Consider the following 24398-nt stretch of genomic DNA (forward strand, 5'->3'; position numbering starts at 1 on the left):
ACACCTAATATGGCCGCCCACCACCCGGTAGCGGGGCGGAAGCGAGCCCTTCTAGCTGGCTAGCACTCTTTGGTGATGGCCGCCGAACTTCCGGCGGTAAAACTCGTGGTCTCCCGCCGACTCCCAAGCATGCGTAACGAGAAAGCGGTCTGCGAGTTGGGCACAGCGGCGCTTGCGCACTAACCCCAGGGGTGTGTCTCCAAGGGCCGCAAAGGAAGGGTGGGCAGTTAGCGAAGGAACTAGTTAGCGCCTGCGTAGTACTATGTTCAGGGCGGTGTTTGTGTTGAGGATCCTGGCGCGTCTAGAGAGCGCCTGCGTAATCCTTCCGCAAGGGATTTTGGCAAATGAGGGAAGTAGGCGTGGCTTCAAGGGACGCCTGCGCAGTGCTCCTTCAACGGGGTGGGGCTATCCCAGAGCCGGGGTTAGGGGGCGTGGTCTTAGAGGCGCCTGCGCGGAGGCGGTTGGAGGGAGGCCCGATTCCCCTTTGTTCGAGTTCGCCATTTTGCTAGGCAGCGGCAGTGGCGGCGGCAGCGGCGGCTGGAGCCTCTGATTGGGTTTCGGGGTCCGGTACTGGAGCCAATCAGCGCGGGCAGCGAACCGGGGGAGCGAGGCACGGTGAGTGTGAGGAGCCAATATCCAGCGGCCCAGAGCCGGCCCCAGCGCCCCGATTGGCGGGTCTTGCTGACCACTCAGGAGAGGCCCAGGCGCCCGTCGAGCCCGGGGAGTCGAGCTGAGCTTGGCCGAGCGTGCCGGCGGACAACCCCGGCCCTGAGCCTGCGAGCACCTCGGGGCGTTCCTGGCCGAGGCCTGCAGGGGGCCGCCCCGCGCGGGGATGGCGCCCTCGGAGCAGGCACTTCGGGGTCTAGACCCTTGCAGCGTGCCAGTACCAGTCGGGGAAACGTCCTCATTCACCCGACCCTTAGGCTTGAGTTCTCAGGCCCCAGGCCTGAGAATGCCCCACACTCTGGTACACACGCGCCCCGGTCCTTGGCGGTTTCTTCCTTCTCGTTCCGGCCTCTCATACCTTCCCACGAACTCTACAGGCACCCGCCCTCGGTATTGGAAATCTCCCCCGACGCGGCCCGAGCCTCCCAGCCCTCCCTGAGCCTGGTCTTCCTGTCTGCAGCCCCCTTGGCCCGGGAGGGAAACCTGGGAGTAACGCGCGCTGTGGCCACAAGGCCCCGAGTGCGGCCGGGAGAGGGTCGGACTCGCCCCTGTCGCTTCCCCGGTCGAGGGAGGGGGTCCGTTAGTTCCCCTACTCCCCCTGTCCCGTCGTGCCCCTCCTCCTGGCCCGCTCGGCCCGGGTCCCCGGCCCGGCGCCGTTACCACCCCCTTTTGGCTCGTCATTTCCTCTCCTCCCCGCCCCGCTCGCCGGGGCAGAACCGCACACCTCCGCCTTGGAGCTCAACCAAGCGGTCTCCCTTTCTTGCCCCGGCGTAAGGCCGGTCTGTTCGATGCCTGGAACCTAACTCTCAGAAGATTGATAGCCCTGCGCATTCTTTTTCCCGGAGGCTGCACAACTTCTTTTTCGGATTAGTTTTTTCCATTGCTCATTCTGTGAACTCTTCCTCCCTTGAGAATGTACCAGTTCTTTATTCTCGTTCACTTTTCTATACTAGCTCAGCCCCCGGCCATCTCTGTTCATTTTTTCTAATATACCTTATAATCTTACGAAAACATTTTCTCTGCAGATGTTTATAGAAACTTGCAACCACGTATTGAACGGTTACCATGTGCCAGGCATGGATCTATATCCTGGGGAGGGAGTGGGTCCCTGCCCAATGGAGACTGACAGACTAACAATTAATATCTAACCGTTAGTGGTACAGTAGAGCCAAATTCAGAGTCCTGTGACAGTACTGGTGAGTGAGCTACCAACAGCTTCTCGGTGAAGGTTTAACAAAACTGCCACTTATTTGAAGGACGATGGGATTTCTTTGGACAGGAATGAATGGAAGAGCATTGCTGGCAGAGAAAAGAATTTACACAGGCGCCAAGTTGTGCCGTGTATTTGAGGCAGAAGATAGATTGGGGCACTGGGCAGGACTCGTGAGAGTTTGAGCTGAAAAGCCCACCTGGCAACAGGCCTTGTATATCTTGCTATGAAATATTTAGAAAACATGTGTTCTGTCTGTTCAAATGGACAGGATTTAGAAGTATTTTTTTTTCCAAGATCGAAAAACAAGTTTCTGACTTGTGGAGTTCTTTTCTCTAACAGTGTCTGACTTCTTTTGGGAAGGAAAGGGAGATTTTTCTCCTAATACTTGAAAAATTATTTTTACTCATGTGAAGCACCTAGTGAATTTCTTGGCACTCAGAGTAGGTCTTCAGTATATGGTGCCCATTTTTATGATCACTTTACTAAGGTCATACCGCTGATAGGTTTCGGAAGACTCCTAGTCTGGTATTCTTTCTACTACTAAAACTTTGGGGACAGTTTTGTTTTCACTTTTTGGAATGAATTTGTCATTATGTCTAAATTGTTCTCTAAATTCATTTAATCCTTACATTATCCATATTAATAGATGGGCATCCTGACTTTATCTTAAAAACCATTAGTATTTGCCTTTTGCATTGAAACATAAATATGTCTTATCATTTCCAAACCACTAAATACTTGCTAGACATCTTTCTAAATAGGCAGTTATGGTCAAGTCAGCTTGCTAAACATGTCTGTCTCCAGAAGAACTCAGTCTTAACATATGAGGGACTTCTACCTTGCCTTTGGCTTTCTCCCAACAAGAGAAAGTTGCTGTTTATGTGCTGAAATTTTTCTATTCTTATTTTTAATACTGCTCCTTTTACTTGGAGTACTTCACCCCCTCCCACATCCTCATATATCTAAATTCTTCTCACATTTAAGACCTGTTCAGATAGATGCCAATTTTTCCTAAAGCATTCTTTTTTTTTTTTATTGACTTTGTAATAATATTACATTAAAAATATATATGTGAGGTCCCATTCAACCCCACCCCCCCACCCCCACTCTCCCCCCCCCAACAACACTCGTTCCCATCATCATGACACATCCATTGGATTTGGTAAGTACATCTTTGGGCACCTCTGCACCTCATAGACAGTGGTTCACATCATGGCCCATACTCTCCTCCATTCCATCCAGTGGGCCCTGTGAGGATTTACAATGTCCGGTGATTACCTCTGAAGCACCATCCAGGGCAGCTCCATGTCCCAAAGACGCCTCCACCTCTCATCTCTTCCTGCCTTTCCCCATACCCATCGTCCACCATGTCCACTTTTCCCAATCCAATGCCACCTCTTCTATGTGGACATTGGATTGGTTGTGTCCATTGCACCTCTATGTCAAGAGGAGGCTCAGATTCCACATGGATGCTGGATGCAATCCTCCCATTTTCAGTTGTAATCACTCTAGGCTCCATGGTGTGGTGGTTGTCCTTCTTCAACTCCATCTTAGCTGAGTGTGGTAAGTCCAATAGATCAGATTGTAGGTGCTGGAGTCAGTTGAGGCTTAGGACCTGGCTATCACATTGTCAGTCCAGAGATTCAAATCCCCTAAATATATCTTAAACCCCAACATTAACTGCACCTCCAGCACATTAGCATGAAAGTCTTATGAAGGGAGATCCCATCTGAGTCCAGATTCATCACACATAAACACCATTTCCAAAGAGGGGCCATCTGCCCTGGTAGTTAACCCCATCGGCCATGACCATAACTCCCATGGGTCTCTTTAGCCCTCAAAGGAACCAATATCTGGGGGTTGTATCTGCCTAAAGCATTCTTTGATTTATCCCTAGGTGAAAGAAATCTCTATTCTCCCAAGTCCCATAGTACTTTGGTTTTCTCAGGATTCAGTGCAAGTTTTTAACTCCTATACTGAACATCAGGACTCTTTAAAGTTAGGATCTTGGTGAGAATTCTCCTTTTATCTCTAAAACATTTAAGAAAATGTGTGCCACAGTGTTAACCCATTTGTGGAAAGAAGTGAATTAGTCTTTATCAAACAGATCAGGACCTATTAGTAAGTTATAAAATTAATTTAATGGGCCAGTGGTAGTAACTTTTAATAATAGAATAGACAATATAAGAGTGTACCTTGTGTTGTATAAAGCTAAATATTGTTTCATGAAACTTGTTTCAGTTGCGTGTTATTGTATGTATGTGTGCTGAGTTGTGATATGAAATATTCCTTGTGGGTGTTAAAGTTTGAAAGGCACTGTTTTAGCCTTTGCCCCTTGGTGGGTGTCATACGGTTCACTGGAGAGTTCACTGAAAATTTTAGCTTTAAAATGTGTGTAGGGCTACATAAAGTGAGTTCCCAGTGGCTGGCTACGTTTGTTTAGCCTCTGCTCCTTGAAAGGAGGGGAGAATTTTAGGAAGAACATTTTTGTGCTAGCCGGAACAAACACACATTCTTGCTTTCTCTCGCTGTTTCTCGCTCTCTCTCTCTCACATTCTAAACTTTGTGTAAGGAGCAATAGTTAGACTAAACCTGACTGGCTTAATTTTGTCAGAATCTTGGGCAGTTGAGGAAAGACAATGTGTGAGATTGTGTATTGCAGTTCTGACTGAAGCACGCAGTAGTGGGAACGTATGACTTCCCTGAAGCCAGTTGCTCTTGAGGTTCAGCTTTCACTATTAGCACTGTCTAATATCATGCTGCCAAGCTGAACACCCGCTCATTAACATGAGGGACAGTTGCTACTATATTTGAAGCTGCTTCCTTTTTTACCCTTCAAAATGTAGTGGATTTAAATGTTCTTAAATTGGGGCATTTGTTTTTACCACAATTAGGAAGAAAATCTGCATGATGTTATATACTTCAAGTTATATTTTAGTCTTATAAGATAAAATTCCTGGAATTTAGTTATCAGGGAAAAATCTCAAAGAATAATTTTGAGGGGCTGAATATAGAGGACATTCCTTCGTGACCGATATTTTTAAAATCAACTTTTCTCCCCACTTCTGTATGTATTTGAGAATTTCTGCAATAAAAAATTAAAATTATACCAAGGGGGAGCGTGGTCTTCACATTCAAATTCAAGACCAGGGAATGTCTTAAGAACCTTAATAACTCACTTTAAAATGTACTTTATATCTAATGTATGAATATTTTATTGTCATTAATATTCTTTCTTCTTCCTTGCCCTGGATTCACATGCAAACTCCTAAACCTTCAGGACTGCCTAGGACTTCTTAGAGCTACTTAATGGAGGTTCTGTTAAGCAAAATCACTTATTTCAGGTCTGGGTGACTTACCTCCTAAATAATAAATCCTGAAATATTAAATTGCTTACCATATGTAGCAGATTAAAGTACATATACACATCTGAAAATTAGGGTTAAATAAGCCTTGTAAATAAATAAGTGATAATTATAGCTTAATAGTTCTGTAGTACAAATGTTGTTCTGGTAGTATTGAAAGATTATGTTGCTGCTAAGAGATGTAGTACTAGTTAAAAATGATCCTAAACATAAACATTTCCTATTCTCTAATCCTGTTTCTTTACAAACAAAGTACAGAGATAAGTTATCAGTATTAATTGTGTGGTGTTGGTAGGCCTTTATTGACAGTCTCACATTAGTGTTTATTTTTTTTTTTCTAATCTTTCTAATAGGAGTGCACCTTGCAGTCTCTCCAGAGGGGAGGATCTCCAGAGCGGAGCTTATTGTGAAAGAAATTCTAACTTGGAGGGATCATGGAGCAGTACACAGCAAACAGCAACAGTTCAACAGAGCAGATTGTTGTGCAGGCTGGACAGATTCAGCAGCAGGTATGGAAATAAAACTGTTTTAAACATCACAGTGGTGAAGCTAATGACAGCACCATTCATTTGGTTGGTACATTACTCTGGGAATTTTTTTGAGAGGTGCCAGATCTTGTGAAATATTCGGTATGGTGTCTTGTGCTGAAGTGTTTTTTGAAGATTGAATTTGTTGTGATTTCTCTCATGTTCTCTATGTTTAGACTTCTATATACAGTCCATAACCACACTTGGAATCTGCTCTTCATGGGGGCCTGATTTATCGAAAAATTATTCCTTTTATCTTGTTAAAAGTCAAAAACATCTAGTCTTGTTTTCAGATGGAAATTTGCAGTGTGTATTTTCTTTTTTGGATTCAAATTGGTTGTTTCTTTTCTTGGGTAAGTTAGTGTTTAATTACTGAGTGTGAGCCAAAACAGATATACCTTATAATCAGCGTCTAGGAAATCTACTATTCTTTGATTTTTTTCCCCCATGGTGCTTATTCTGATCAGGATAATATTTAGATATCAACTATTTAAGGATAAGCACATATCAGAAATTAATTCTCTGCTGCCAGTTTACTCCAAATTAAGATAGGTTGCATTCTTGAATTTATACACAGATTACATTTTCTGCTGCTTTATACTTGGGTTTATTGCAGTAAATAAAACTTCACTTACTTTTCCAGAAGAAAAGAAATTTATTATGCTTCAATTTGACTTTAGGTCAAGATTGGTATCTTGGAATGTTTTTGTTTGTTTGTTTCCCAAAATGTAACTTAGTCATATACAGAAGTGGGCAGGGCAAAGCAAGTTTTTATAGTAAGGTGTTTTTCTAATGGTCAAAGGAAAAAGCTACTCTTGTTTGAAAAAGATTAATTCTTTAAACTCCCTGTCTGGCTTTCCCTTTCACACAGCTATTGTGGCCTTGGCAACTTCCTTCAGTTACCTCCTTATAGAAAGGAGCTTCCACAAAGGTCACTCCATTCAGATCAGCACCTTGGTGGGTGAATTTTTGTTCCATCAGAACCTACTATTAGGAGATTAAAAACTAAATTGAGTCACTGAAAACATTGTTTTGAAGGCAGTCCCGTTGGTTAGAAATAATCTTAGTTTTGGGACATAAGAGCAATGGCCTTATGAAGATGATTATGGCTTACAGTGCTTGATTCTTTCCTTCTTGGTGATTGTTATTTAAGCCCCAGAAATTCTTCATTGTAGTTTCAAGGCTGTTAAAAGCTGTTAACTTTGTTCTTGTGAACTCATTTGAGGAAATAAAAGAGCATTAGTTTCACTCTGGAGTCCAACAGCTAATATCTTTGATCCTGCTAACTTCAGCAAAGCTGCTTCGTTATAGGGAGTCTGTACAGTTTGAAGTTTTTGTGTAGGGTGGGGCTTTTGAAAGAAGACTTCTCCCCTCTCTGCAGGAGGTAAGGTGATCTCATGTCATTTCCTTCCTGATGCATTTCAAGTTCTTCCTGTTCCTGTTCTCAGCAGCAGGGTGGTGTCACTGCTGTCCAGTTGCAGACTGAGGCCCAGGTGGCATCTGCCTCAGGCCAGCAAGTCCAGACCCTCCAGGTAGTGGTGCCCTCTCTGATTCTCTGTGAGCACTGCATGAACTTCTCCTCTCTTCATGTCTGGTGCTGTTTGTGTTAGGAGCTCAAGTAGGAATGGCAAAGTCAGTTGCATGCCTTTGATGCTGCTAACGTGTCTTTAAAGCTGATAAAATGCCAGTTTCCTCATGTTTCATGCAAAGTCATGTAGTGACCCCCTGTTATCAATTTCTGAAAATCACATTTGACTTGTGTGTTTCTTTGGGAATGCTTAGGAAGGAAACTAAAAATGACAGAAAGAAATTATTAAAAGTGGCATTAGAACCTGTTCAGAGCTCAAACTCTATAATCATATTGCATGGTAAAATTTCATGAATTTGTATTTTAATAGTGGAGAAGGAAACATATGTGTATGTATGTAAATTAGCTAGGCTAGACTGCTTCATTTTTGTTAAAAGGACAACCCAGCAGCAAAATAATCATTGCCCTTGGTGAGGCTTATCTTAGTGTTAGATCTTGTTAATATCTTATTAACTGCTCCTTTTTCATTGTCTTTACTAGGGAAATAGCAGCCTGTCTTATTACTGGATCTGTGAAGATTACCCCATACCTCTTAGTTGGGCCAGGGGTGAAATATGCTTTCCAAAAGTCTTAATGTGTTATAGCCTTCATAGATATTCTTAACTAATAACAGTTCCTAACATAACATTTAGTCATGTTAAGCATCCTAAATTGGATTCATAAATTTGATCAGTTCCTATATAAAAATAGGAGTAGTAGAATAGACTCTGTGTCTGCTGGTTATATTCACTAAAATCACCATATTTTGAGGATGTAGCTCAGGGGTAGAGCATTTGACTGCAGAATCACCATATTTTTAAGAAATTGTCACAATTTGGGCATGCTACCTTTTTTCTTCTGTTGCATTGGATATTATTCAAAGTAGGACCTAGAATATAGAACTGCCATCTTACTTTATTGCTAGTGCTGGTAAGCATCCTGCAGTCAACTACTCATTATAGTCATTTCATTTTGCTCTTTCAGGCACCTCTGCCACCATTAGTGTTTGATGATGAAATATAGCCAATTCTGAACATAGATTAGGCTGAAAGAAGCTGAAGTTGTTGCTGCTCCCAAACTATATTCAGACCTTAGAGTTCAACAGCTTATAATTCATGTTTTTCATGCTTGCTTCATCTTATTGATATATAAAACAGTAATATGGATTATCATTAACTACTTGTGGAATGGGAATGTGTAACATGCTCTTAACTGTATGGCTTCTTGTCTGATGCATGTGTCCTTGTACTTGTACATATGTTGTAAACACAGTGGGGTCCTTGGACTCCCAGATCATTTATTGTGTACACAGATTGCATGTCAGTGAGGGAAGAAATTAAGATGATGGGTGCCTTAAAGCTTGTCTTTCCTACTTAAAGAGTTTATTTAAAAGAAATGGAAACACTTTTTAGAAGTAATGGAAACCTTTACTCTAGGGATCTCTTTATTTTGGAGAATTTTTAAATAATTTTTTTTAGTTATTCATGTAGTAAATATTCTGCAAAATCTTTTCTTGATACAGCAGTGATATAGCAAAGGGAATTTCATTTGCAATGGGAAAGTACTAGAAGAAGAAAACAGAGAAGAATCTGGCTGTAAAGTCCGTAAAAGTAAAGTAGTTTCTCCCAGAGACAGTTTAACAAAATATATGATTATAATGTTCTTACTGATTCTGATAAACTGGTGGTGGTGGCAGTGGCAATGATGGTAGGAGAAGGTACCTGGATATCTAACTTACACATCTAGGACACATTGATCTTTTAATTAATTACTCTTTTTGAACATACTTTTCCAATGGCATTAATGATGAACTTTTTTGTCAAACAAATAGATATTCTTTTGTTCTATTACAAATAATTCCTCAAAACAAAGATAGAACTTAAAAATGAAAGTCTTTTAACTTTTTATTTTCTTGATCATCTAATGATCTCTTGATCATTCCACTTTTTTCCTTAACATTTCCTTTTTTAAATTTTTTTTGAATGTAAACATACATCATTTCTCAATTAAATGTACTGGATACATATAAATTTTTTTTTGTATCATAAAATATGTTACACAATATATTTGGTTCATAGCAATACAATCATCCAGTATCTGTCCTTTGGTATCTGGCTTGCCTCACTCAACATAATGTACTCCAGGTTCATCTATGTTTAACATTCCTTTTTAGCTTCCAGAAAGCATTCTGATAGCTAGCTATTTTTATTTTGGGACTCACAGAGCACTTGGGATGCCCTGACTTTGAGAGTAGACCTTTTATTCAGTGGAGCTTGAAAATTGGGAGTTTCATTTGTGCACTCGACTGCTCTGTGTAATTTCAATATTTGTCAATATTTGTTATTGCTCCTGTGACAGCTAAACTAACTGTGTAGACATTGCTGGCTCCATTGTGAGGTGCTCCACCATGGAGATTGCAAACTGAACAGAAAATACTTCTGAACTGTCTTTAGTAGTGGGCTATTTAAACAACAAATGTGTCTAGAAGTCTCAGAATGCAATGAGGGGGGTGAAAGGTGTCCATTTCATTCATGCTTGATTGACTATGGGAGAAAAGGTCCTCTATAAAAAGCTAGCAGAGCTGCTTGCTACTCAGCCTCCTGGACCCTTTGCTGGGCACAGTTTGAGTTTCTCCCTCCAGGTTATTTAGAATTTGCATTCAACCACCATCCCTTTTCCTCCTCATTGCCTCTTCTCATTACCTCCTCTCCCATCCTCACCAGAGACCAGATATTGGTCTAAAAAGGCAAATAGCCTTGATGTTGTGACTAACTATTTGGTCATAGATTTAGCCTGTCTTTAGTTTAGATTTCCAAAAACTCTGGCTATATCCCATTATAGTCCAACCTTAAACTATTTAACTTGACAGTCAAAGACAGTGTAGATATTGAAGAAGATAATTTGAGGGCTTTAAGACCTAATTCTTAGCATCTCTCCTACCTTTTCCCCCTCTAGCAAGGCAGCAGAATAGTTCCAGTGATTGTCTTTTGATAAAAACCTTTTTGTGGTTTATGTTATTTCATTGTTCTTATTTTATTACATTCTAGGTCCAGGGGCAACCATTAATGGTGCAAGTTAGTGGAGGACAGTTAATCACATCAACTGGCCAACCCATCATGGTCCAGGCTGTCCCTGGTGGACAAGGTCAAACCATCATGCAAGTACCTGTGTCTGGGACACAGGGTTTGCAGCAAGTAAGTGCTATAAGAGTATCAAAATAGGAATTTTAAAAGATAGATTGTTGCCAACTTTTTGACTATTAATAGGCATTTAGTATCCCATCCTGTGATGGTTAGGTTATTGTGTCAACACAGCCAGGTAATTGTGCCCAGTTGTGTGGTCAAGCAAGCAGTGGGCTAACTGTAATACAAGGGCATTTATGGACTTTAGTCACCTTTGACTTTACTGCAGTGATAAATCATAGATAGCTGGTTATAATTACATCAGTCATGGAGATTGACATAGCAATAAGTGATGCTTAACCCAATCAGTTGAATCCCTTAAAAGGGGAAGTGATTTCAGGATTGAGAGAGAATTTTCCAGCTCGTCTTTGGACAGCCAACATCTCCCAGAACTCGTCATGAACTTTCATTGGACTTTCATTGCAGCCCCTGGTTGCAGCCTACCTGCGGAACCCGGACTTGTGCATCCCCACAGCTGCATGACAGACTCTTACAGAATCACATACTATTGACAGATATCTTTTGTTGATTCTCTTTCCCTAGAGAACCCTGACTAATACACATCCCTAACCTCATTTAGTTGATTTTCCACCTTTGTAGTTCCAGTCATAAAAAGCAGAATCATATGAATGACATCTCTAAGTCTGAATGACATCTTAGTAAGGACTAAGATATTATACATGATCATAAATCAATATAATGAATAATAAAGGGGTGAAAATCTAGTTTAATAAAAGTAAGTTATTGGTGTGACCTTTGTTGGCACTTCCAAGGATATATGGGAGGGCATTTACAGACTGCTTTAGAAATTGCTGTTTTTGGTCAGAAATGTTCTTTTCATTTCTTTCCATATAATCTGTAATTTGAGTTATCTAGAAAGTAATGAGAAAAAATATTTCCTTTCCAACCCATCATGTACTACCTAAAGCGGTAGTTAGAACAAAATTTATAGCCTTAAATACTTTATTTTAAAGGGATGGAAAATAAACTAATAATATTCACTTTAAGAAGTTAGGAAAGAACAACAGAATGAGAAAAGGGTAGGTTAAGATTAATTCAGTAGAAACAAAAATTACAGAAAGAACAAGTAAAAAGGTGATTCTTTGTAAGAGGCTAATAAGAGTAGTTAGATATATCCCATATAAAGTCTAATTCAGAAATAGAAAACAAAGATGACATATGACAAAGAGTAAAAGAATTATGTAGGAATATGATATGCAGCTATGTTGGGATTTAAGCTTATGTACATAAAACTTTATCTAGCAGTCCCACTTCTGAGATTTTACCCTATAGGAAGAAAATCATGAGTATGTACAGAGAAATGTATATACGTTTGTTGTAGCATTGTAGCAAAACAAAAATTTCTGGGGTAATAGTCTGAATGTTCATTTAGAGGGGAATGGTTGAATAAATCATAGTATGCTTATACAATGGTGGATTATGCCATTGTTAAAAAAGCATGAACAGTTGACCTGGGAGATGGCTAATATTGAAGTCTTTTAGTGAAAAAAAAAATTACAGAGAAAAACCTACTATGTGATCTCATATTTTAATTAATTGCCAAACCCCTGCTTCTCTACCCCAACCACCATAGATACATGTGTTTAAGAATACTGGAAGGGGAAGGCAGAGGAGAACTATTAACTTTTTATCTTCCTCTGTGTCTTTTTATTGTTTCAAGAGTTGCAGTAATCACATCCATGACTTAGTTTTTCTGAAGAAATTTAATATAAAAGTTGAAAAATCAGTTGGGACCACACTGCTCTTAAACAAAACTTCAATTTTTGCATGTTCCCTTGTTTTTATATGTACTTAAATCTTGCAGGTAGGATTACTGTAGATGTTTTTGATCATCATAGTTTTATTTTTATTTTAATTCTTTCTTAGGGTAATTTCTTTGGAGTGGGGTTGCTTGAGGAAGGGGTAAGAGAATTTTTACAGTTCTTGGCATATTTTTGCCAGGATGGAATTGTGGTTAGGATTGAAAATAGTTTCCCCATTGTTCTATGCAAAAGTATTTTTGAGGGTTTAAATGTACTTTCACTGTGTATTTTCTTCAGTTTCATACTGCTATTTCATTTCTGCCCTTCCTCTCTTGCCTATTCTCTAACCCTCTTTGCCATGTCTTCTTCTCCACTGTGTAATAGACAGTGTGGTATAGTGCTAGGACCAGTATACGGTGAGTGCAGTGATCTGACTTCCATTCCCAGGTCAGCCATTGAAAATACTTTCAGAACTTGGCCAAGACATTTAATTGTCAGTTTTCTCGGCCAAAAATACAGTTGATATCAGGTGATATCTAGGGTTCATTCCAGCTCCAACTTCTGTGATTTTATTTTTCTTTTGGCTATAAGGAACCTTGAAAGGGTTGTTTATTTTATTTCCTTACCTCCAGGTAGGACTGTACCTAATCAAGCTATCCTGGAAAATTCACCTTCTCTTACATATATATATCAGTCTCTAGGGAATATTTCATAGTGTCCTTTAGAATGCTTAAGATTTCAAACCCTTCTGCATAAGTGATTGCATCTTATTAGTGTCCTTTGAATAGCCATTTATTTTAGAAGGTACTTCTTAACCTATTTTTTCGATTGCATTATCCCTTTTAGAATTCCACTGATGCCTAGGTCCTCTCCTCAGGACAAATGCTGATGTCCAGATACTTGCAAACCTTTGTATGCAATTTTAGATTAAGAGCCCTGGCTTGATAGAAACAATGGAACCAAAGTAGAGAGCCGGGCAATAGACAGCAAGAATATTGGAAGTTGGTATAGGGGAAAAGCAATATACCATTATCAGTGGAGAAGTGTTTCAAGAATAATATAGAAAAAGAAAATTGATCCCTGCCTCACACATTATATACAGGAATACTTGCAAAAATGGATTAAAGATCTCAATGTAGAAAAGTACACTTGGAGACTTCTAGAAGAAAACACAGGAAAGTTTTCTTAATGCTATGAGGTAGAGGATTTCTTAAAACCATAAACACAAATGGATTTGACTGTTTTAAAATAAAAACTTTTGAACATCAAAATATATCAAATAAAGATAAACCATAAGTACAGATTTGAAGATATTTTTAACATATGTAACTAGATTTGTATCCAAAAAATAAAAAGCACTTTTATATGTTGTAGCAGTTTGATATAGCTATGACTTCCAAAAATAGATATCAGATTATGTTTGTAATCTGGTCTGTATCCGGGCATGATTAAGTTATGATGAGGGCTTTCATTGGCCCTTGGTGGGTGGGGACTTACAGATAAAAGGCATGGTAAAGGACAGAGAGGGTTTTTGATGTTGGAGTTTGATATTGAAGCTTTAAGTTGGAGCCCCAGGAAGTAAGTTCACAGAGGAAACAGAAGCTAGCCCCAGGAAGAGAGGAACCCTGAGCCCAGGAAGAAGCAAGCTCTGGCAAGAGAGGAACCCTGAACCCAGAGAGAATCAAGACCCTGGAAGAGAGGATCCCAATGATGCCTGAACCCTCCCAGACATCGGCAACCATCTTGCTCCAGCACATGAAAATAGACTTTGGTGAGGGAAGTAACTTAGGCTTTATGGCCTGATATCTATAAGCTCCTACCCCACATAAATATCCTTTATAAAAACCAACCAATTTCTGGTATTTTGCATCAGCACCCCTTTAGCTGACTAATACATGTGTCAATACAAAAATCCAATAGAAAACAGGCAAAGATTCCAATAGGTAGAAGAGGAAAATGATAACATATATAAACAGGTATTCTTGGGTACTGAAACTCAGGAATGAAATAGCTTTGAATAGCATATTGTCCCTCACTATCCAAAATTGTTTGAAAAATACAGGTTGTAAAAAAGATATACTTAATATGGTATCATTTATATAAAATTTTAAAACATGCAAGTATCTATGGAATTCAAGCTTAAATTTGGAAAAATTGGAAATAACTTAGATTTTTTTCAACGTTTTGTTATGGAAAATTTCACGCAGACAAAATAATAAGATGAACCCCCATGATCCATTACCCATCTTCAACAGTTGTCAATGCATAGTCTTGTCTTATTTATACTGCCCTATATCCCAAGCTTATTTTGAATAAATATAGCATGATTTTATCTGTAAAATAAAAAACAGAAACTTGAGAATGTATTTAAAAATGAACATGATCTAAAAATACGTCGATATAAAACTATGCTACCATTATCCTATCTTATTTAAAAATTGACCATTATTCCTTGAAATCAAGTATCTGGTAGAGTCCAGAGTTCCCTGATTGTCTCAAAAATGCAAAACAAGTTATCTCCAATTCATGATTAAGAGAACAGGATGCTTTTGCCTCTTTTTTTTCCCCCCTCTCTCTTTAAGGCATTTGCTGCTTTCCACAGGAATTTAGGTAACTAACAGGGACCAAAAAAGACAAGTGTGTGTAGGACTATCTGCTCTTTGTGTTCTCTTCTGCAGATACAGTTAGTCCCACCTGGACAGATCCAGATCCAGGGTGGGCAGGCTGTGCAGGTGCAGGGCCAGCAGGGCCAGACCCAGCAGATCATCATCCAGCAACCCCAGACAGCCGTCACTGCTGGCCAGACCCAGGTAATTCCACCAGCCCCGTAACACAAGTGCGGCTGACTTCAAAGGGTCAGACAACTAAGTTAAATATTTCATACATGGTAAAACGGGAAGAAGACCATCAAAAGATGATTTTTTTTTTTTACCGATAGAGAACCACATGGTCCTTTTCTTTGTGGGCATCTTTAGAGTCTATTGTGTCATGATTTATTTTGTACAGACACAGCAGCAGATTGCTGTCCAGGGGCAGCAAGTGGCACAGACTGCTGAAGGGCAGACAATTGTTTATCAACCAGTTAATGCAGATGGCACCATTCTCCAACAAGGTAAGTGTGTCCTTAAGTCTCCATGGGACTTCTATGGACATGTTTTTTGATCCCTTGACCAATTTACTGCCTCAAAAGTGTAGCTACATGACATGTTTCTTGGATAAAAACAATATTCCTCTAGGTTTCCATTGATCATTGGTTCCTTGTCACCAATACATAAACAGCACTGATTTCATTTATAGGAGTTTTTCTTGTAGTGGTTGTTAAAAGATTTGTCCTGTGGATTATGTAATCTTGTAATACTCTTGGGAAGAAATGTTTCTAAATAGAAGATTGGAAATATAAGGTTTCCTTGTTAGAGGGAGAAAATCTTCAGAAATAAAGTTATATTTATTTCCATGGGTCATTACATTATTAGTTTATTCAAAAAATTTATGATGTACCTACTGTTTACATAGCACTTTACTAAGAAAAGTTTTCTGTTCTCAAAGAGCCTTAGGGCTACTAGTCATAGAAGACAAATGTGAACAAATAAATACAATGTAGAGCTCTTACAGAAGCATGTTCTAGGTACACATTATGCTTAAATAAAGGAGAGGTGAAATCTTTGTGGGGAGAAGAATGGACTTCAGGAGAGGAGGAGAGGCACTAGAACTGAATTTGAGGGCTCTGGGAGACATTTATCAGATAGATTAACCTAGGAGGGACATCTGCTCACATTTCAGTTAAGTTTTCATTATTAAAGGTTTGGTTTGAGGTTAAAATTTTCTAGAATACAAGATCCAAATTGTGCAGTAACTGCTTACATATGACTCAGAAGGAGCCAGACACTGGTGAAAAATAAATCCTCAAAAGCCACTTAGGATTTTTGAGGAGAGACTTTGTAATATGTTTTGGTAATTTATGCCATCTATTGATAGTTTGGGACTTGGGATGCTTGGTTAACTTTAATTTTTAGTCCTACAACTGATTCATTGTGAGTTTGGGATAAACTAATTTTTTAAAATAACCATCTTGAAGGAGATTGTTCATATGGATAAAATTAGTAGGTATAAGGCACAGTCATGATTACCCATGGAAATGGAGACCTCCAAACTTTCTCACCTCTTTGAAAAGTGTTAATGGAATACCCCAGAAAGTATCCACTTCAAGGAGTTACTTGGAACTGGGTCCCAGACAGTTCTTAGAATTTCAAAGATTTTGATTCTTTGGATTATATATACAGCAAATCAGGCAGAGAGAAGAAGACATCCTTTTCTCCTGACTTCTGCTTTTTAGTATATTTTTCCAGGGTGAGTGAGTGTGTGCCAGATAGAAGAGGGACTAACTGTGTTCCCATCTTTCTGTGTGCCTGTTTTTTGTTTGTTTTATGTTTTATTTTCTTAAAGTTACAGTCCCTGTTTCAGGCATGATCACCATCCCAGCCGCCAGTTTGGCAGGAGCACAGATTGTTCAGACCGGAGCCAATACCAACACAACCAGCAGTGGGCAAGGGACTGTCACTGTAACGCTACCAGTGGCAGGCAATGTGGTCAATTCAGGAGGGATGGTCATGGTAAGAAAATTGGTTTTTTAACTCTCTGTTCTCCTTTGTGATTTAGTTTTCTCTGTATCTCTTTGTCTTTGAAAGTACTTTAAAATTGCAATTTGATGTCTTTTTTATTATTAAACTTCTTTATAATCTTGACCTCCTAAAGTTGAGAACCTTTTGGCACTTTTACAGAGATCTACTTTGACAATAAACATTACGGTGCTGCATAATTCGTTCTCAACACCTATGGTGTGCAGGGGACTATTTTAGGTGCTGGCGATATAACAATGAATAAACAAGTGTAAATAACTGGTTATGTGTAATCTTATTCAGAATTCAAATAATGAAGGTAGGGATAGGATACTAATCTTTGTTAAGCAAAAAATATATTGCCTATGGTGGGTAATAAGAAATGAGCTCAAAATTAGGTTAAGGTACAAATATATGGGGAAGAATGGGAAGGAGAATTGGGGCATGTGAGTGAAAGCTAAATGCTCAAATGTCAAAAGAGAGGATATCAATTGTCTAAGGTTTGGGGCCCCGAGATTTGCATTTAACCAAGTGTTCTCTGAAAACTGTTTGTAGTATTCAGAAGAAAATAGATTTATAGGAACTAAGAAACAATTTCCTGTATCCATACTTGCTGCCACTAATAAGTTCTGGTTTCCTCTTCATGCAGATGGTGCCTGGGGCTGGCTCTGTGCCTGCCATCCAAAGAATTCCTCTACCTGGGGCTGAGATGCTTGAAGAAGAGCCTCTCTATGTGAATGCCAAGCAGTACCACCGTATTCTTAAGAGGAGGCAAGCCCGAGCTAAACTAGAAGCAGAAGGGAAAATTCCAAAGGAAAGAAGGGTATGTTTAACATTGGAAAGGATATAAGTAGAGAACAACTTATCTTTTGTATAGTTTGTTTCTTTGAGAATCTTGCAAATAAAGTTAGATAGCTCTTAACTTTTATAAGAGTAGGCATTTGTTGTTACATGCAGCTAAAAAACTGTCCTAAGCTTGTAGCAAAGTTCCACAGCCTGCAAGACCCATTCTCCTACTGTCTCAGTGCTCCTAATATTCTTAGCATGCTATTCATAGTCCAAGATGGCTGCTTGAGCAGAGGGAACAAGAAAAGCATACTCTCTTTCCAGGAAATTTCAAGAAGTTCCATAGAACACTCCCACTTATATCTCATTAGCCAGAATTCAACCACATGGCTGCACTTACCCTACAAGTAAGCCTAGGAAATGCAGTCTTTTTACTGAGCAGCCATTTATCCAACTAAAATGTGTTCCTGTTATTAAAGCAGAAGGAGAGAATGGATATTGGGAGTTAGGCAACAATCTCTGCGGTAAATGAGCAATAAATGAATTTAAAAACTGGTTTTTAAATTCTTACAATAAGTATGTATGGTTAGATATTTCTAGCATTTTTTCTAAAACTTTTTACAAGTTCAGAATCATAATTACCCTCTCAGTCATAGCTGTTCTAAACTTTTGAGGATAAAACTATTTTAGCCTGCTGGGTTACTGAAAGCAAAATAATCAGAAATGGGTTGGCTTTTACAGTGGAAATTTATTAGCTTACAGACTTAACAGCTCCAAAGCTGAGAAAAATGTCCAAATGAAGGCATCATCAGGAGGTACTTTCTTCCCAAAGACTGGTTGCTGGCTGTCGTGGGGTCCTCTGTTACACAGAAAGGCTCATGGTGGTCCTGCTGGTCTCTCCCTCCTTCAGCTTCCTGCTTCTGTGGCTTTCTTTGTGTCAATTTCATTCTCTTATAAAAACTCCATCTGGAGGATTAAGACCTACCCTGGGTCATACCTTAATTGAAGCAATCTAATCAAAGGACCCTTGCCTGAAGTAACCTCATCAACAGGCCCTACTTACAATAGGTTTACACCCTCTGAAATGGACTAGATTTATGAATATACTTTTCTGGGGTCCATATACCTTCAAACCATCACAATAACTATGTGGTTCTGGCTAACCATGAATCATTTCATTTCTCTTGTTTTAGAAATACCTGCATGAGTCTCGGCACCGTCATGCCATGGCACGGAAGCGTGGTGAAGGTGGACGATTTTTCTCTCCAAAGGAAAAGGATAGTCCACATATGCAGGTAAGAAGGCTTATATGATGCCTTTTCACTCTCCTCTTTATTGCCTTGTCTTTTCTTTGGTTGAAGACTTTAGCAGTCTTGCTCTTTCACACTTGGACTAATCACATTTTCTGAATTGGGTGCAACATTGTGTCTCTTAGATTCTCTTTGGTCTTAAAAGCACTAAAGATGCTTTCCAGGGGCCTTCCTTCACCCCTTGTCTTCTTTGCAAGTTATTTGCTATATTTTGGCTTCAAATCACTTTTCTTGATTTTCAAGAAGCACAAATTTCTTTTTTTTCTTCACTGAATCTTTTTTTACAAATGAAGAATCTGAGGTTTAGAGTAATTTGCCTTAGGTAAAAAATGCATCAAAATTGTGTAACTAAGATTCAAACTCTGGCAGCTTAATTCCAGAATCCATTCTGTTAACTACTTTACTATTCTGTCTCTTACATCTAAGTCTGCTGATTTCATCGTATAGGTATTTTAATATATCCAAAATAGAACTTTTGATTTTTCCCTCCTAAATCAGTCTTCACACATCTCAACAAGGGATACAACCATCCACTCAATTATTGAAGCTAGAATTGTCCTTTCCTAAAGAAATAAATTAGAACTTGAGCCAGTCCCTTTTTTTCCTCCTCCTCTGCTATGAGCCTAGTCTAAGCCTCTCTCTTCTTTTGCTTGGATTAATATAGCAGCTGCCTAACTGGTCTCCCTTCTCCACTCTTTCGCTCTTCTATTCCATTCTCTACTTCTTAGTGTGATCTTTTAAAAATGTATATCAGATGACATCACTGTCCTTAAACCAACCCCCAGCCCTTTCCCATTTACTCTAAGACTAAAATCCAGAGTGTTTACCATGGCCAACAAGGCCCTACACAATCCAGCTCCTGCCTACCTGTAACTTTATTTCCTTCTACCATTGGTCCTCTGCTCTTGCCATGCTGTTTTTCTGTCCATCTCCTACCACAGTTCCTTTTTCCTTATACATCTACCCTGCATAGGCCTTCAGTCGATCTTTTTTTCATGACACTGTCTCTTTACCTTTTATGCCTTGATTTAATTAAATCCTCAGGAGCTACCAGCCGTAACCCACCCTATCTAGAGTTAGGTCTCTTTTATCCCATTATTTCCTCTCACCATTTTCCTTTTCTTTATGGTAGATTAATAACTTAATTGTTTAGTTCACTCATTCTATGGTTGTCTCCTTCACTAGACTCTAGCTCTGTAGAGTAGAGGATTGTTTAGTTTTGCATTATATTTTGAGCACTTAGCATAGTGCCTTGTACATAACAGGTATGCAGTAAATATTTGTTGGATAAATATGTTCCTTCCATTTATACATCCCGCTTGTACTCTTGCAGTATCCTTCAAACTTAACCTCCAGCCTCATAATTGTTATGCTGTACTGCCCAGATCAGTCTTCGTAAGATAGTGTGGTCTTTTAAAAATATGTCTAATTCCTTGTTTCTTATTGTATTGAATTTCAAAACTATTTCTGTACAATGCCTTAGCAACTTTGTCTCATCACCTTCCTCAACAATTAGACTAGATTTCCTGTGTCCCCACACATGAGCTCTGCCCCTCTATCAGTGTTCCTCACCTCTGATCTCAGAGTTCCTCCTTCCTCCTTGTTATTTATTCATGCATGTATGAATGTGGAATGCCAGCTGTTGGAGGGTTTTGTGCCAAAAACTCTTAATTTTAACTGCTAATAATATGATCTTAAACTCTTGTTAGCCTCAGGTTTGTCATCTGTAAAGTGGGATCCTATTAGATAACTTCACAAGAATGTTGTGAGGATTTCTTAAAATAATGCACATTAAGCTCCTACTTAGTGAATGCTGGCTGTTGATCTTGTTCATTGCTCAAGACCCAGCTCCAGTCCTTCCACCTCTGCAAATCTTACAACTTTTTCTCTGAACTTGCCAGTTGAGGCCTCAGAACCTTGGTATGGGGAACTGAAGGTGGTTATGATCAAATGTTGGAAAAAGCCTCCAAAGATTGATCCTTGTCTTAACACTACATATATAAGTGTGAGGCAGTAGACAGGGTTTAGTGAAAAGAAGATTGAATGAGAGTATGATATTTGGGATCCTGTCTAACTTTTTTTTTAAATGGGTGTGATATATATATATATATTTTAATTAAAGTTAATAGATCACAAGGAATGTTACATTAAAAAACATAAAAAAAATAAGAGGTTCCCATATAACCCATTCCCCACCCCCACTACATCATTTTTGTAAATTGTATTTTTTTGAAGATACATACATCACACACAAAAAAACACTAAAAAATATAAGAGGTTCCTGTATACCCCCACCCCCCTGTCTAACTTTTTGACTCTCATCACTTAACTAACCAGGTTTCAGATTTATCTACAAAATGAGTGCATTTAAAATAAATAAATTGTAATGTTCTTTCCAGCCCTGTTAAGTGCTCAGCATTTAAATGTGATGATCGGGAAAGAATGACACGAAAGTATAGCATGACTTGAAGGGTGGAACACAATAGAGTTTGCTTAGGAAAGAGATACACAATCAGCTTTGGAATATTTGGTAATAGAATACTGGGCCAGACTTTAATCCTTTTAAGAACAAAGTTTATGTATAGTTTCTTCTTTCTTAATGTAGCTCAAACTCTTTAAAACCCTCTATTCAGACTTTAGACACTTTACAGGTGTTTGGTTTACTTGGCAACATTGTATGTTCCCTTGATGATAAATAGAGTCAAGATTTCTCTGCTGCTTTGGCCAAGGACTTTAATCATTATTACGCTTTATTTGGCTCTAGGATCCAAACCAAGGAGACGAAGAAGCAATGACACAGATCATCCGAGTGTCCTAACCCCAAGGGGAGCTGATCAAAGGTCATGTTCCTTGCCACTATTTCCCACTGTTCCAGGAAATTGATCATCTCTTCCAAGGGGACGCTCACGATCACATTCTGCCCTTTTCTACAGGACAGAAACCACTTAGTTTTTAATAAGTGGCTCATTATTATAATTGCGGCAATGTCTGGCAAATTGAAGTTGCAAGTCTTTGTGTCACCTTTTCAGTCAAGACCTGTTTCAGACTTTTGATGAGATGACATTGACATTTCATGGATTAAGATGATGCAAGGAACCCTTGCCAGCTCAGCAGTATCACACACAGCACCTACGTTGATTGATGAAGTTGGCCATCTGTCTCAGCAGGGGACAGCCACCTTCTCAACCGAAACTGAAACTTCAATTGGGGAAGCCACAGCCCACTCCTTCCTATAGGAATTTGGTTAGACAGCATCCATCCCTGTCTGGGGCATTCAGTATGACCGAATGGACATTTTGTATATAGAGATGGTTTCCAGACAGGAAAGTTCCATCTTGTGATATGGAAACAATAAATTCTCTGAGACACATTGATCTACTCTGTGATAATAAAAGAAACTCAGTCTGCCCAGATGGTAGGTTGGTATTTTTGGACTCAGGCCAAAAAAAAAAAAGCTAACTCTGGGGATAGAATGGTGAAAGACTCATACTAAAATACATATATTGCTGAATTGCTTTTTTTTTTTTTTTTTTTTTAAAGCTTTGGCAAGTTCTGCTTATCCCTTTGAGAGATCATCTGGACCATAGTTTTTCCTGTGGCTACTTTTAAGACAATTTAGAGGGTATTGGACATTGAAGCCGCCTTTCCTAAGTAGAGAACAAAACTGTTCAACAACTTCTATGCTGAAATGCTGAGGACATTTGTATTAACTCCTAAACAGAGGACAAAACTAGAGATTTTCAGTCATAGTGTTTGTGACAGCATTTGTTGAATAGCGGGATGTATGTGTTCAGCCTAGGAGGAGAGAAAAAGAGTAGTATATACACTTATTTGTTATCACATAACTTGATTCTCCAGTGGATGCCTGGGATGGAACATTAGGATGAAGACAATAATTTACATTCACACTAAAAACTTTGGGAAAAGTCAGATTTGGTTCTTGATAGTCTGGAAATCACTGTTCAGTCAAGCTGTCCTGGTCATACTCCACATTACCTGCTAGAGTTGGTGGTGGCTGTTGGCTGCACTCTTAGAGCACTTTGTGCTGGCCTCAGAGAATGGACATTCTCATTTTTCCAGTGGCAGCTGATTCTTTGGTGCCAGTTTTCATTTGTTTTCCCTTTTTCTCCATAGCCTTGTACAGAAAGATTTTCACACTGGCATCTGCACTGATGGAATAAGCTGCAGACTGGAAATAGAAATGCCTGCAGGGTCAGGAGCTCGGCCACAGTTCCAGAATGGGTTTTGCCTCAGAAATCTATTTCTTTTCTAGATGTTGAACCCTGGGAAAACTAAGATAAGCAGAGAGTTCCTGCCTTCTCTGGAATAAAGAAGGAAAGTAAACTCAATTCTGAAGAAATTTGGGGTTTATTTAATACCAAGAGTAAAGACTGGCTCTTTTTTCTTTGACTTCACTGTTTGTATTAAGAGGGAAAAGAAATTAAACCCTCTTTAAAAAAATGTCACAAAGGGAGATTCTTGTAATGGTAGAAATAGAAGTACATATAAAATATGCAAAATGAAGAAGTAGGAAGTGAAATATCTTCCTAATCACTAGAACCTGTTAGACTGTCCTGGCTTCCAGGTGACAGGAGGAAGCTTCTGGCTCTTTACCTGAGTTTCTGATAGTAACTTTATTCACTAACCTCTAGCTTTTTCAGATGAAAAATTACTAAAAACAAGGAGGAATTTTATCTCTTCATTAGTTTAGGAGTCTTTCAGATGGAAAGTTCAAAGAGAAATTCCTCGGACCTAACTAGTGCTTAAGCTATCAACAATTCTAAAATGCTATTTATTTGTCTTTGGTTTTGTACATAGTAATACCAACCTCATATTGTTGCTGAAATTTTGTGGGTTTTTTTGTGTATGTTTTTTTATTTGAAATGAAATGCTTTAGTTGGCATTTTGCTATTGCATTTCAGATTGCTGATGACCCTTTTATTGTGGTCTTAGCATACCTTAATAGCCCACGAAGTGGGGAGTTTGAAGTTTGTTTTTTTTTCATTTGTTACTAGAAGTTCTTATACTCATTTGTCCTTGTGACCCTAGTGATGACAAATGCAGAAAGAGTGAATGGATGAATAATTGGTTTAATACATAGTATTTCATATCTTGAGTTCCTTTTTTTTTTTTACAGGATAATTGTAAATGTATCTTTTTAATAATGCACTGGTACATTGAAATGTCAGTGTCCGTACCACTGGACCAACAGCATTTTTTGGCTATTGGGTGCCTGATAATAATGTCTTGATTTTCCTTTGGAACTCAACTATATAGAAGATTTTTCTTCCAGCAGTAGGTAGTACAGATGATCAATCATTGATGTCCTTACAATTGTTATTTTTTAAAATAAATTTATAAAAATATGAAAATTAAGTGACTTGAATTTTGAGGAGTCTTCAT

General features: G+C 39.0%; 1 protein-coding gene across 10 annotated transcripts; it reads left to right on the forward strand.

Annotated features, from left to right (window-relative positions):
* The first annotated feature begins 262 nt into the window (after positions 1 to 262).
* NFYA (nuclear transcription factor Y subunit alpha) lies at positions 263 to 24371 on the forward strand. Of its 10 annotated transcripts, none has more exons than XM_004462864.4 (10): positions 263 to 615; positions 5598 to 5753; positions 7223 to 7306; positions 10386 to 10532; positions 14962 to 15093; positions 15290 to 15395; positions 16727 to 16893; positions 17549 to 17722; positions 18879 to 18980; positions 21760 to 24371. In XM_004462864.4, exons 2-10 carry the CDS (start codon positions 5679 to 5681, stop codon positions 21811 to 21813), a joined length of 1041 nt encoding a protein of 346 aa, XP_004462921.1. In that variant the 5' UTR covers positions 263 to 615; positions 5598 to 5678; the 3' UTR covers positions 21814 to 24371. The 10 variants fall into 10 exon arrangements, with proteins under 10 accessions (XP_004462921.1, XP_004462919.1, XP_004462922.1 ...); XM_004462862.4 differs by having other exon boundaries at positions 420 to 615; positions 7220 to 7306; XM_004462865.5 differs by having other exon boundaries at positions 420 to 615; positions 7220 to 7306; positions 16745 to 16893.
* The last annotated feature ends 27 nt before the right edge of the window (positions 24372 to 24398 follow it).

This window comes from Dasypus novemcinctus, chromosome 11 (genome assembly GCF_030445035.2).
Source record: "Dasypus novemcinctus isolate mDasNov1 chromosome 11, mDasNov1.1.hap2, whole genome shotgun sequence".
Classification (NCBI taxonomy): domain Eukaryota; kingdom Metazoa; phylum Chordata; class Mammalia; order Cingulata; family Dasypodidae; genus Dasypus; species Dasypus novemcinctus.